Raw genomic sequence first — 13385 nt, forward strand, 5'->3', positions numbered from 1 at the left:
GTGCATCCTGGGCACTAAGCAGAATTGTCTTATTTGGATTCTTATTTCCTGGAATACACTTGTTTAACATATTGGATAATACAATTATAATTAATAAATATTCTGTACAGTCTCCACACTTTGGAACTTGCGCACTAAGTGAAATTTATTTTTATATATGGTACTTCATTGTATACCAATAAGTAATAGAAGGATGCCTTTGGTCTAATGTCAGGTGCTAACCTCAATCTTTCCCACAATCTTATTTCATTTATTTATTCAAAGTATGCACATGAAGAATGGTAAGAAAACGACTTTATAATCCTTTTAATCCTGTGATCACACTCAATGGATTAAAGATGATAGAGTGAAAGCTACTGAGAATATTAAGAACACTACTGGGAAAAGTATAAAATCCTCTTCATTCCTTTTTAAAATGTAATCTTTACTCAGTGACATGAAAAGTGCATTTCTTGTTAACTGAAACATAGAGCTGCCAAGCTTGCTCTGAGTATCAATGCCATGCAAATGTTCAAATGGCTCTCTGTAAAGAAACCACTAAACTAAAGTAGTCTGAAGACTACTGATAAAAGTATAGTACTTTTAAAAAATAGTACAAGTCAGAAGACGCAAACAGGAACTGCTGGTTAGTGTATGCGGTGGAAAGACAGAAGAAGAATCACGAAAGAAGTGTGTTTCTCTGCCACTTTCATGTGACAATCCACATCAGTCTTTCATCAGTTCTTCAGGAGGCGTATATAAACCTTTGCTGTGGGGAGGTGAGAGGCACTTGAATTGTTTCTTGTTCAGTACCAGACTGCTGGACAGCTCCCTGCAGACAGCATTGCCAGCCTGTTTCCTTCTGTTCTGAACAGAGAAAATACAGTACAATTGCCACCATGCAGCCAGCAATGATGATGTTCTCCAGCAAATACTGGGCACGACGGGGCCTTTCACTGGACTCAGCTGTGCCCCAAGAATACCCATCACCCAGGAATGTAACTGTAAGTATACAGAATTTAAAGATACCAAATCATCATTATCTTGTCAGATTGTTTCAGAAATTTTCAAGCATTTCCATATGACTGTTCTTTGGGGCCCTTTTACTGAACAAATTTGCTTGCTTGTTTGTTCAGAAAAAGGTTAGGCATCTCCCTTTCTCTCTGCAACACAGCTGTCTGAGTACAAATAGTTAAAGATTTTACAGAAGACATACATTTTTGAGATAAATCTTTAACTCATTTGACTGTATCCTTCACTTTTGTGATAGATGTCCTTAATGGTGGAATTTAACCCAGTGTTTGTGTTGAAAACTCACTTTCTCTGTTTTGCAGTATTTTAAAATGTATGTTTTCTAGCCTCTTACAGCAACTTAGAAATATAAATTCATTTGGATTTGTGAGATTTTCTTCCATGGAAAGCTAATTGAATTTAGATGTGGGATTTTTTAAAAACTATTGAATGCTTCGTTGAAATCATACAACATAATGGTTGGCTATCACTGCTGCTACCATTTAAAACCAAAGAAGAAGGATACAATACCTCAAACTATGTGAATATGCTGTATACTACTATTATTATAACAACGATTAATAATTAGATGTAAAGAAAGTTTATGATCTGGCCCTATATTGACAGGATAATCAAACTTTTCTTGAAAATTTAATTATACTACTTTGGGCTTATTTTTATACATAAAAAGTAGACATACAGGAAAAACAAAATCATCTACTTTACCATGATACACAGCTTTTGCTATAGTATGTTAAAATGCTTAACCTAAATAAAGGTTGAAATTCTACATGTTATACATTGTTTTCTCAAATAATTTAAGATTAAGAAAGCTGGTATTTGCTCTCTGACTTTTGAGATATTCATGTCTCAGTGTTATTTCTCTGTATGTGTTTATACCTATACGTATACCTATATCTATTTCATGGATGATGATGATGATGATGATTCCTGGAGCAGCTCCATCTGTGGCTGTTTTCAACTTAACAATGCACAACTATACTGAGATGCTCATTAAGTTTCCTCCCCAAACTGGCTGGATGTATTTTTTATAGAATGGGCTTCTGCATATAAGGCCTCATATTGTACACAACTGTAGGCGTCTTATCACATGCAATTCTTGATTACAAGTGGTTTGAGATATCGAACTTTTAGCTTTTCCCAGAAAATACTTCATTTTCATAAAAACTAAAAGTGCCACATAATTTTTCAGTTGGGTTAAGGCATGCAAGGTTTGAAAGGCTGTTATTGGGTATATTAAAACAATTCACCAAAATATATATTTATAGCATTTTAGTAGGTTTTTAAAATATCTTATCGCTTTATAATCACTCAGTTTCAGTAAGTTCTTTTTTAAAGCCAAGTGTGCTTTTGTACAATTACACAGTCTAGCACAAATTGGTCATTTAACAGCAGCTATTCTGTATAATAAACCTGTAAATTTGATTAGCAATACAGGTTCTTGTGAGCAAAAATCACACCTAAATAGCATGTTTTACTAGTTAAGATCTCTACTCCTAATTTCTATGCTGCCTTTCTTGATCTTCATGTTTTCAGGTGATGCAGTAACAAAAGAGATAATCACAATTCTAAATGTTGTTTGGAATGTGGTAGGAAAAAAAGCAGGAATTAATATTTAGGAATAACCAAAATATGAAAATTAATTTTTCATTTAACAAAACCTGCCCTCACTGAACTTGTCTGACCAACCAACTAACTGCAGGCAGGAAGTGAAGACTTGTTGACTAAAACTTACTATTGTCAGTCTTTTTAAATATAAGCATATTAATATATGATTTAAGTCACATTCCTTTTATTGAGCAGTATTTAATTATTAGATTTATATCCTGCCTTTCTTCCAAGAGCTCAAAGTGACATACATAGCACTTATTCCAATTTTTCCCTACAGCAACTCTGTGAGGTGGACTGGTCTGACAGAAAGTGAGTGGTGCAAGATCACCCACTGAGCTTCTAAATCTAAGAGTGGACTTGAACCTGGGTTTCCCTGGTGCCAGTGCAGTACCTTAATCAATACTTCACACTGTGCCTGTATGCTCTATTGAAAGATGGGCAACTGGACCACACACAGCCTTGGAGCTCTTCTATGTACCCCTTTTAGTATCCTTTGACTTCTACCACTGAAAAAGTTTGTCATAACTTCTCACCATTTTGAATCAGGAAACATCTTAACAGTGTAATGCAAGCCCTACCATAGGCTTAACAGAATTTTAGCAACATACCTCACAGCAAAGAAAACTTAGCCCCACCCACTTTGCATAAATATTCTATCCACTCTGGCACTTAAGCTAAAAAAAATATTATTTGTGGCCCTTGGCCACTTGAGGATTTCTAGGATTTTATCGTACCTTTAAGAAGAACAATGGGCGCTATTAAAAAACAAAAAAAGAGAAGGTGTCCAATACTTTCAGATGATATCAGTTACACAATTGCAGTAACATCTGTCATTTGGCTAAGTACAATAGTTTACAATTGTCTGCTCTTCATGTTAGTTTACTGCAGAACTAACTGTAATGTTCTGAAGATGACTGATATGCTGAATCAGTTTATTATTCAACAATATGCCTGATAATTTCTAGCACTCTAAATATATTATCTTGAACTGCAGTTAAGGAACAGCAACTATTTAAAAAAGTCAGGTGGAAGCTCCAGAAACTTCCACACCCTTCTCTTGTAGTTATGTGTGCTTCATGCTTGCATTTGCAAATGCAAAATGATATGCAAATCCATAGATACATTTCTGCATCTTTAACACATAGGCACACGGAAATACATGCACTTTTCCCCCTTCCTTTCCCCCTTCCTTTCTTAGCGATGTTGCACTCATAACTTTTCAAACCATAACAAACCATAATCAAAACTAAAAGCACAGACACTGAAATCCACAAATAAAAATGATGAAAAAATCAACAATTAAACTATTTTACAAGGTATGTTTTTAGGACTTTTTAAACAGTAAACAAAGAGCTTGGGCTCTGAACAAAACTCAGAATCTCCAAAGAGTTGTGGTAGCTACAGAGAAGTTCAGCCTTAAGCTGCCAAGACAGAAGCTTGCAGTAAATGAAGGTGGACCTCCTTACACACCTTCAGTGAGTGTGTGGTTGTATCCATGGGTGGAATCATCTAGAAACAGGCATTCTCACAAGCCCTGTAAGGTTTTAAAAATAATAACCACTTCTTCGAATTTCATTCAGGGAAAAAATGGCAGCCACTTTTAAGCTTTCAGCACAGAAATAATATGATTTCTTTGCTTATTTTAAATAATATATTTCTTTGATTATTTTGACTGCTGATTTATGCACAAACAGAAGTGCCACAGTCAAGGTACAACTGAGTCTCATCACTATATCACACAAGCATCCACCCCCTATTAATTTGTCTATTTATCTGGCATCAGCAGGAGAATATGATCATGAGAATAGTGTTGTGAGAAGAAGGTTGAATTTCCCCTCTCTGTGATCCTGTTCTAGCTGCTTTTTTTTTTTTAATATATTAAAGTTATAGAAATGGGATAAGAACTTTAAAGTTTGGGCAAATCTGACCCTTATTTGGGGGCTACTACTGCTGCTGGTTGTCTTTTGGAAAAGTATCAACAATGTAGATTGTTTTGCTCCTGAAACAAAATAGCATAGTAGTTAGTTTTTATTTAATTGTAGCAGAAATGGATAAACCTAGGGTAAATTGATGGAAGTTGGCCTGTTCAGGTAGAAATCCTTCAAATGACTTGAATGTCTGTCTTCCATTTGGAGGATTACATGCAAGCCATATGACAATTGGAAACATTTCTGTTTAGCTTAATGCATAATGCAGCATCTGTTTGGGAGGCACAATTGGACATAATTTCTCAACTTGTATACCTTTTATGTACATACAAAAATATGTATGGCTGTCATGACAACTTGCAAATCTTTTGCAGGTTATGTGTTCCAAACAAATATATTTTCTGGGATTATTTGTTATATTTTCAGTGAATAGATTTTTTTATTATGGTCAATGACCACAAAATCTCAGTAAAAGAGTCTTTGTTTGTATTGTTTTACTAATAATAAAAGAGATCTGTTTAATCTTTAAATAAACATTAAAATGGTAGTAAAATACTAAAACCAAGATAAAAGAGTTCATTTTGACAAATTCTACATGCAGTAAAACAGAATTTTGCAACACAGGGAGAGATTATATCATTCTGGTCAAATGACAGTAAATACCAAAGGTAAAATTAATCTGTGCAGCCTGTAACAATTGCAATCTATTCAAGGTAATTGTCAGAGCTTATGTGTCCCTAAGAACCCTACAATTTCTCTATCCTTCATGCTAACCATACTTGAGCAACAATAAGTAACGGCTTTCAGCAGGTTTTTAAAAATCCTTCATATATTAGCTGTCTTATATGATTAAGGGAATTCATTGATGTTAATGGAAATAGCCCTAATGAGTATCCTCAAGTTAAAGGATACTAAATTCTTATCAACCAGGACTGAAGAGTCCTAATTCAGACATATTGCCTCTTCACGTTGTTGATGCAGATTGAAAAATGTGGAGATTTATGGCTTGCCTCTTGTAAATTCACTGAGAAGTGATAAGAAAAGAAACAGAGATATGAATGAGAAAGGAGATTATATTGAAGAAACCAAGAGCGGAATGGTAGAAGGGAAGGTAAAGGAGAAGACTGACATGCACTTTACAAAGCAGCAAATCCAGCTTCACTACTCAGCATTCTCTTGACAAGGAGCCTCATAATTACAGCCCCCTAACAAGGTTATCTGTATAATCATGCTTTTTAGTGGAAAGATAGATCTACAGATTTTTAAATTGAAAGTAACTCTAATCCTTGGAAAAGATATTCAAATGACGTGTCTGTACCTACAAAGATCATAATTGTGCAGGCCATGGTATTCCTTGTGACACTGTATGAAAACTGGACTTTAAAGAAGCAGGATAGGAAGAGTATTGATGCCTATGAACTTTGGTGTTGGAGAAGACTCCTGAGAATACCATGGACAGCCAAGAAAACAAACCAAAGGATCATTGAACAAATCAACCCAGAGTTCTCACTCAAGGCACAAATGACTAGGCTCAGATTATCCTACTTTGGACACATTATGCGAGGACCCAGCTCTCTGGGAAAGGTGGAAGGAAAGGAAAGAAGAGGATGACTAGCAGTGAGATGGATGGACTCAGTTACAGTAGTGATGAGCGCACATTGAGAGACTTGAAAGAACGAGTTAGGGATAGATCATCATGGTCACTAGGAGCTGAAAACAACTTGATGGCACATAATCAATCAACTCTAATCCACTTAGTTTTTAATCTATCCCATTTCAAATGAATGTATATCCATGGTTCAAAGTCAAGCTTCCCAGGAAAAAGGCAGACACGGTATGGCCTTGAGAGTTCTCAAAATACTTTAGAAGCTTTTGTACCCTTATAGAAGAAGCGTGCAAGCTTTGTTTAGCCAAGGGCCATACTTAGAATTCTAAGTATTAGAATACTTAGAATGGAAGGAGCATTCTCCAAAGTGAAAGGAGGCAGAATAAAAACTTTGATTTAAAGTAAATTACATTTAAATTACACTAATTAAGTTAATGTTTACTTTCCATGTATTTAATTTAAAAATTATATCATTCTGTCCCAGTAGAAAAATCAATTTGTGGTAAATGTTGAGGAGTTCTGGGGGCTTCATCCAATGCTTTGTGGGTGGTACAAGTTTTGGATAACCAAGTTATATATCCTAAATTAACTGTGGGATTGGAAGTAAATAGCACTGCTTTTTGTTAAATTTGCTTTTTTTTTTGTTGGGACAGTCCCAAAAAAGATTGAAATCTTTCTATGTTGGAATTATCCAGAGGCTATTAGATCTTTGCAGTCACAAATAATGACTGATATGAGGGACTGAAACAGGATAAGAGTTACCATTGGTCCACAATACAAGATCCAGCTAGTAGATGTATAATACTAATGTTCTGTAAGTTTCGCTGATTCTTCATTTGGTTCCAGATTAAAATAAGTATTCTTGTCTGTATTTTTAATAGCTTTGTATGCAATGGTTCTGTTATGCAGAAAAGAATAGCTGCTGCCATGTTTATTCACTGAAATCTAACATCATAACATTGTTAGCTTCTGTGGTTCTAGTCTGTACATTTAATTTCCTGTAGAGTGCCTACTGATTAGGTAATTCTAAATATAATAAACACTATCTACTCTTATTATGATCACTTTTGTCAGAAGTGAGGTTAATTTCATCTTCCTTCTTCTCCATCTAATAATTGATATTCTTTGGGTGAATTATAATCTTACGTAAGATCATTATAAATAGAAGAACTATAAAACAAGAGAAACAGTAAACATTTTCATAAAATCTTATGAAATGTATAAAAACATCACACTAGTACAGTATGGATATTTTAAATAACAAACAAATTCTAAAAGCACAATCCTTTTTAATTATTTTTTTTTTTTCAGAATGGGATATTTTGGCCATTTCAGTAAGCGCCACGTTACCAACCTCGTTTCAATTCTTTTTTTTTCCCCAGCTAATAAAGGTTGAATAAGCTCTTAAGATCCCATTTTGTTTATCCTTTATTTATATCTGAGTATTCGAAGTTCCTGCTATAGGTGGAACTAACCCATTCAGCCATGTGATTAAATTACTTAAAGAAAGTTAATTTTCTTTTAATTAGAGTAGGTCAGTACATACGGGCATTCAATGTTGATGACAATTATAGTCAACAATTTTTCATCATTTTGACATAGGTGATGTGTTGATTTTTCTGAGGAATTACGTTTCTATGGGAAATTTCACTTTGAAGAGTTATTCTTCCAAGTTCTCTTCCTATATAGAAAGATGCTTCAAACTAGTAACAGATTCTGCACTAAGCCTGCAAGTATGAACTGATACTTGCATACAAAAATATGTACCAAGGTTAATGATGGATAAAGACATGGATGAGACAAAATTGAACATGTTCATGCTTGCAAAGGAAAATAAAAGTAAAACTGAATGTCTACTAACAATTTTGGTTTTTAACTACTCACAATTCCATCTTCTCATAATTACAGCCCCCTAACAAGGTTATCTGTATAATCATGCTTTTTAGTGGAAAGATAGATCTACAGATTTTTAAATTGAAAGTAACTCTAATCCTTGGAAAAGATATTCAAATGATGTGTCTGTACCTACAAAGATCATAATTGTGCAGGCCATGGTATTCCTTGTGACACTGTATGAAAATCAGACTTTGAAGAAGCAGGATAGGAAGAGTATTGATGCCTTTGAACTTTGGTGCTGGAGAAGACTCCTGAGAATACCATGGACAGCCAAGAAAACAAACGAAAGGATCATTGACACTTCACATAGATAGCAGGGTGGCTCCATACACAAACTTCTCATTGTATAATCATTCATTAATCTTAAAGAATAATTCCCACTTCTAGGAAGCAAATTTCTTCCCACATTGAAGAAATCACCATAACTAAGGACAATATTTTAAAAACAGTCCTTCCATTTATCAAAGCTTATGAGGCTTTCTTTGTTGTTTCTAGCAACCAATAAATGGTTTAAATTGTTGCTCAGCAGAACTAAAAATTTCAGCCTCCACCCAACCCCATTGTAAACCCACTGGAATGAGAAATTCAGTTGCAAGCAAAAATGAATAAATGTTTCCAAGACAATAAAGAGAAAGTCCAAGTTATATTTTCTTTCAACTGCTTCTTTTATAATTTGAACATTATACATGGCTCTTTGACTCTTTCCCTGGTATACAAAGGTACCTGTGATGAAAAATAGGAATGTGATATTTTGCATGTGATTCATGTTTGAATTATAATGTAGACCTCAGAATGCATAATTGTTTCCCCAAAACTCAGGAAGTTTTATTTTCAATCAGCACTGGAACATTAGTTTTATAAATATATAAAAACCAAAATTGTAACAGCTTTCATTCCATAATGCTGTTTTGTAGATTTCTTTTAGAATAATCTTTCATGTATGTTAGCAACCTGTAATTGTTAACAACCTGTAAAGGCCCTGAATGTGCCTTTTAAGAAAGAAAGAGAGAGAGAAAGAGGAGGGGGAAAAAAAACCCAAAACAAAACTTCAATTTTTATAAGGCTATATACATACTAAAATCAAATAAAAGGAAAGGTTAATTATTGTTGCGGAGTACATGGAAATCCTTGTGATCTGTATTTTCTTTCAGCTAAACAGAACAAATTCTGGTAGAAGTGATGATAAAAAAGCTAAGAATGACTCAACATCAGAAGGTGGCAAGACTGCTGTGGTGTTTTCTTTAAAAAATGAAGTTGGTGGCTTGGTAAAAGCTCTCAGACTTTTCCAGGTAAAACATTCTTCTACTACTTCTTTTAATAATAATATATTGATTGGAAGACGTGCACAATGTTGTACAAAAAGTAATATGTGTGTGTTTCCATTAAATCACAAGACACTAGATTCACTTACCATACCAAACCATTGTTTAATGAGTAAACCAGCTGGGTTCACACATCATGCTTAACCATAACCATGATCTATCATCCAAAATGGCTTGGTTTGCACAACATGCACAAAGCCACACAAACCACATTACAGCTTAAAGTGAAGCTAATTGCTTTATGGTATGCTAACTGTTAATCAGAATCTTGCTTCTGACATGATAGAAGTAGTTGGTTAGTGTGAGGTGGCTAAGCCTGTTCTGTATAGGACTGCAGTCTCCTGAAAGAACATATGTCAATCTTAGTGATAGTAAGAATTATTATCTAAAAATAATTTGGAATTATTAGTATCCTTGGATACCCAGATTGGTAGCAATAACAGACCCACTTAGACCAACCAGTCCTTTCTTTCTCCATTCCTGCTTTAGTTATGCTTGATTAGACTACTGCAATTTGCTTTATATCACATGAATATAAATTTCAAATGCTGGAATATTTTAACTGAGATTCACAGATCAGATCTTACACTATTTCCCTTTATTGCCTCATGATTTGTTTCTACACTCATTTTAAAATACTGGCTTAATCATTTAAAACAATCATTAGCACCCTGAAGACTATACCAAATGCCATACCTAAATCTAAATTTGTCTGGAATAAGTTCAAGGAATTCACAATTGCAATTTAGGACTGCCAGTTCTGCTATTTGATTTGCAAAGGCTGTTTTAAAAAATTAGGCCTTGACCAAGTTATATATCTGGCCAATGTTATGCATTTGAGCTATTCAGCTGATATATTGTAATGTTTTCCTAGAGTAAAACACAGTATTTCAGTACTTGGATAATGGAAAATGGTAAGTCTTGTGTTGATAGGGATTTCTGTGTTTGCGTTGGAACTGTGTGGAATTGTTTATCATGCATTTGCCCTTCTGCTTTGGGAAGGTTATAGGCAACAGAACAGTACTAGTGAATTACCAAACTATTTCATTAATTTCATTTTCATTAAATTACCTTCTCATAAATTTGGTATTGAATTAGTAGCATCTCTAGTATATATGAATGACTGTTTTATAAGAAATTGCCATGGTAAATCAATTTTAAATTATTTTAATTATCCTAAGGTATTTATGGTTTTCGCCATGGAGGTTTAATGAAACAAAGGAATGGGCACAATCATAATTTTATAGTAGTTTATTAGTAGGCTAGCACACAAATAATTAATGCAGTTCAGGTTTCCTTTTAACACAAATGCCTGGATATCTATTCTAAACTACCACTTGTTAAGACCCAGGCACTGAATCACTGCTTTTCCAGTTGCCTTGGGCTAACTGTTTTTTCATCTGTTTTCAGGAGAAGCATGTGAGTATGGTTCATATTGAATCCAGAAAATCCAAGCGAAGGAGTTCAGAGGTAGAAATTTTTGTGGATTGTGACTGTACCAGGAAAGAATTCAATGAGCTCATTCAGCTATTAAAGTATGAAACAAACATTGTGACTCTGAATCCTCCAGAAAACATCTGGACTGATGAGGAAGGCAAGACTATTGTTTCTTTTCCCCATTTTATTATGAAATCAGTCAAATTGTATGAAGAAGCAGAGAGAAAGTCTGATTGCCTCCCATCCTTCTGTTTTCTCCAGAACTGGACTGTGTGCCTTGGTTTCCCCGGAAGATTGCTGAATTAGATAAATGTTCCCAGAGAGTTCTCATGTATGGCTCCGAACTGGATGCAGATCACCCTGTAAGTGTGTAGTAGGGAATATCCAGAGAGGTTGACCAAATAGCCTATTGATAATATAGCAAGTAATTTAAATGAATGGATATTTATTGATACCGATAACGAAAGGTATTGCTTATTGTTTACATTTATTACTTATTTTAATATCCTGCCTTTGCACCCAGATGATAATTTTACTGTAATGTTGTAAAATACAAAATCCCAATAAAATTATTTATACATTAAATTTTCTTAGGCTTTAGAGCAAAAACAAAAACAAAAGCAAAAAAACTTGTCATGAACAAGCCAGCATTCCAGAACAAAACCATGAAATGCAGAGTATAGCTAGCAGGGTTATTGTTCATAGCCTGGAATGTACTTCAGCCCATCTCTTGGGACCATTTGACAACCATAATTTTAATTTGCTTATTTCAAATATCTGGTCTGAAGGCAAGCAATGCTATGAAATCTGTTGTAAGATGTCATGTGTCACTCTTGGAGAGGGTGGGTTTCCTTGTAATGACAATTCAGTGCATGTGCCACTTTCATAGAAGCAGAGACCTGAAGCAAACCCTGAACAGGTAGCTGTCAAGATTAGCTCAGAGGTATCTGGTGGGGAGACTCTACTGCCACCAATGTTTAATTGATTGAACTATTCTTCAAAGAACCTAAGAAGCTGGTTTGTAAAAGGTCAGATATCGATTCACCTAGCACAGTTTTGCTTACATTGACCAGCAGTTGTCCTCCAGGATTTCAGATAAAATTCTTTCCTACTTTTATCTGGAGAAAATTTGGGATGAACCTGGAACCTTCTGTATAATTAAAGTAGAGTCCTTCTCCTGCTCTTTCTTGCAATGTTCAGTCATTACATTACATTACATTACATATCTTAAGCCCACCACTTTTTTTTTTTTTTTTGCTCCATTCTGTTTCTTGAGTTACAGATCCCACATTTTTATTGGTTTTCATATGTGTTTCTGTCTTGGCAGCTCCCTCACCTGTGGGTTTTCTGTGTTTGCTTTCAGCTTTGAAATGACAATGTTCATAAGTATTTAAAACTTGGATGATTTATTTAACCCTGCTTTGATGAAACTCTGCTTTCTGCTGGTTTGGTATAATTAATTATTTTTATTTGCTTTAGGGATTTAAAGACAATGTCTACCGACAGAGAAGAAAATATTTTGTAGATGTTGCCATGAGTTATAAATAGTGAGTACTCAATATTTTTTACACTTTCAATTCTAAAGTCTTTCTCCTCAGATACAAGAAGAATATGCAGTCTACTTTTTCTTGAATATAAAATTTGCAATAGGCAGATGGTGATCATTAAGCTGTGACTATTAACATTACCAAACTGGCATGGGAACATGAAAGTTGAGTTTATTTGGATTGAATTTTGGAACACATAAGTATTGATCCATCCAGCTTTGTTTTGCTTCCATAAATTGGCAGTCTTTTCTAGTGCAACCCGGATTGAAATTAGGACTTCTGAATGCAAACCATAAGTTCTGTCTCTGAGTTCTGGAACTATGGGGTTTTTTTTTTCCATTGTGCTTCTGGCTATGACAATATGCATTTACTGCAAGGCTGTAGAAACTTTGGACATCTGGGTTGGATTGAACTGAAATAGGTACTTGAATATCAGTAATACTAGACCAGTTGACTTGATCATTATATCTAAGGACTAAAAGAGATGTAGGTATCTGGAACAAATGCATGTTTCATCAAAATGATGATACAGGTAGTCCTTGTTTAGCAACTGCCTCATTCAGCAACCATTCGCAGTTACGATGGTGATGAAAAAGTAACTTTGTGACCAACGCTGCATTTACAACCTTCGCAGGTCTGCAAAGCAAAGGAAAGCTGAAATAAGATCAGAAGCACAGTCACTGTTTCACTTAGTAACCTGTTTGCTTAATGACCAAGTTGCCGGTCACTAAATGAGGACTACCTCTCCATGTGTTATGATGTCATAATGCAAGCTTTATCACAAGGAGCCAATTTTGTATTATGATATTGTGATGCATGCTCTGTCACTTTCCCCCTCTGTCCCCTCACAGATGCCTATAAAAGAGGACCCTGGTTCTTTGTTCAACAGAGGGTAAGGTGGCTTGGCATTCTCCAGGGAGAGTGTAGTTGCATGTGAAGGTTCTTGTCTGCTAGTCATCCCTTTTCTGCACAGAGCAGAACTGTAGCTATTAAGACAGGGTGGACTGTTTAGCCAATTAAATTTAGT

The 13385-nt window shown here is 34.9% G+C and overlaps 1 protein-coding gene across 3 annotated transcripts in view; it reads left to right on the forward strand.

Moving 5' to 3' along the window:
• The first annotated feature begins 838 nt into the window (after window positions 1-838).
• The window catches only part of TPH2 (tryptophan hydroxylase 2), a 75565-nt gene continuing 63018 nt past the window's right edge, over window positions 839-13385 (forward strand). Inside the window, exons 1-6 of one of the 3 annotated variants that reach the window (XM_088141533.1) lie at window positions 839-983; window positions 1127-1144; window positions 9204-9341; window positions 10785-10968; window positions 11073-11173; window positions 12291-12358. In XM_088141533.1, the coding sequence (XP_087997659.1) occupies window positions 879-983; window positions 1127-1144; window positions 9204-9341; window positions 10785-10968; window positions 11073-11173; window positions 12291-12358 (614 nt within the window). In that variant the 5' untranslated portion in view covers window positions 839-878. The remainder of the gene's footprint in view (window positions 984-1126; window positions 1145-9203; window positions 9342-10784; window positions 10969-11072; window positions 11174-12290; window positions 12359-13385) is intronic. The other 2 variants (XM_088141534.1, XM_088141535.1) reach the window with 2 other exon arrangements.

Source organism: Python bivittatus, unplaced genomic scaffold, assembly GCF_059951505.1.
Source record: "Python bivittatus isolate LINGU-HERP-01145 unplaced genomic scaffold, Pbiv_v1 ctg000330_np1212, whole genome shotgun sequence".
Classification (NCBI taxonomy): Eukaryota; Metazoa; Chordata; class Lepidosauria; order Squamata; family Pythonidae; genus Python; species Python bivittatus.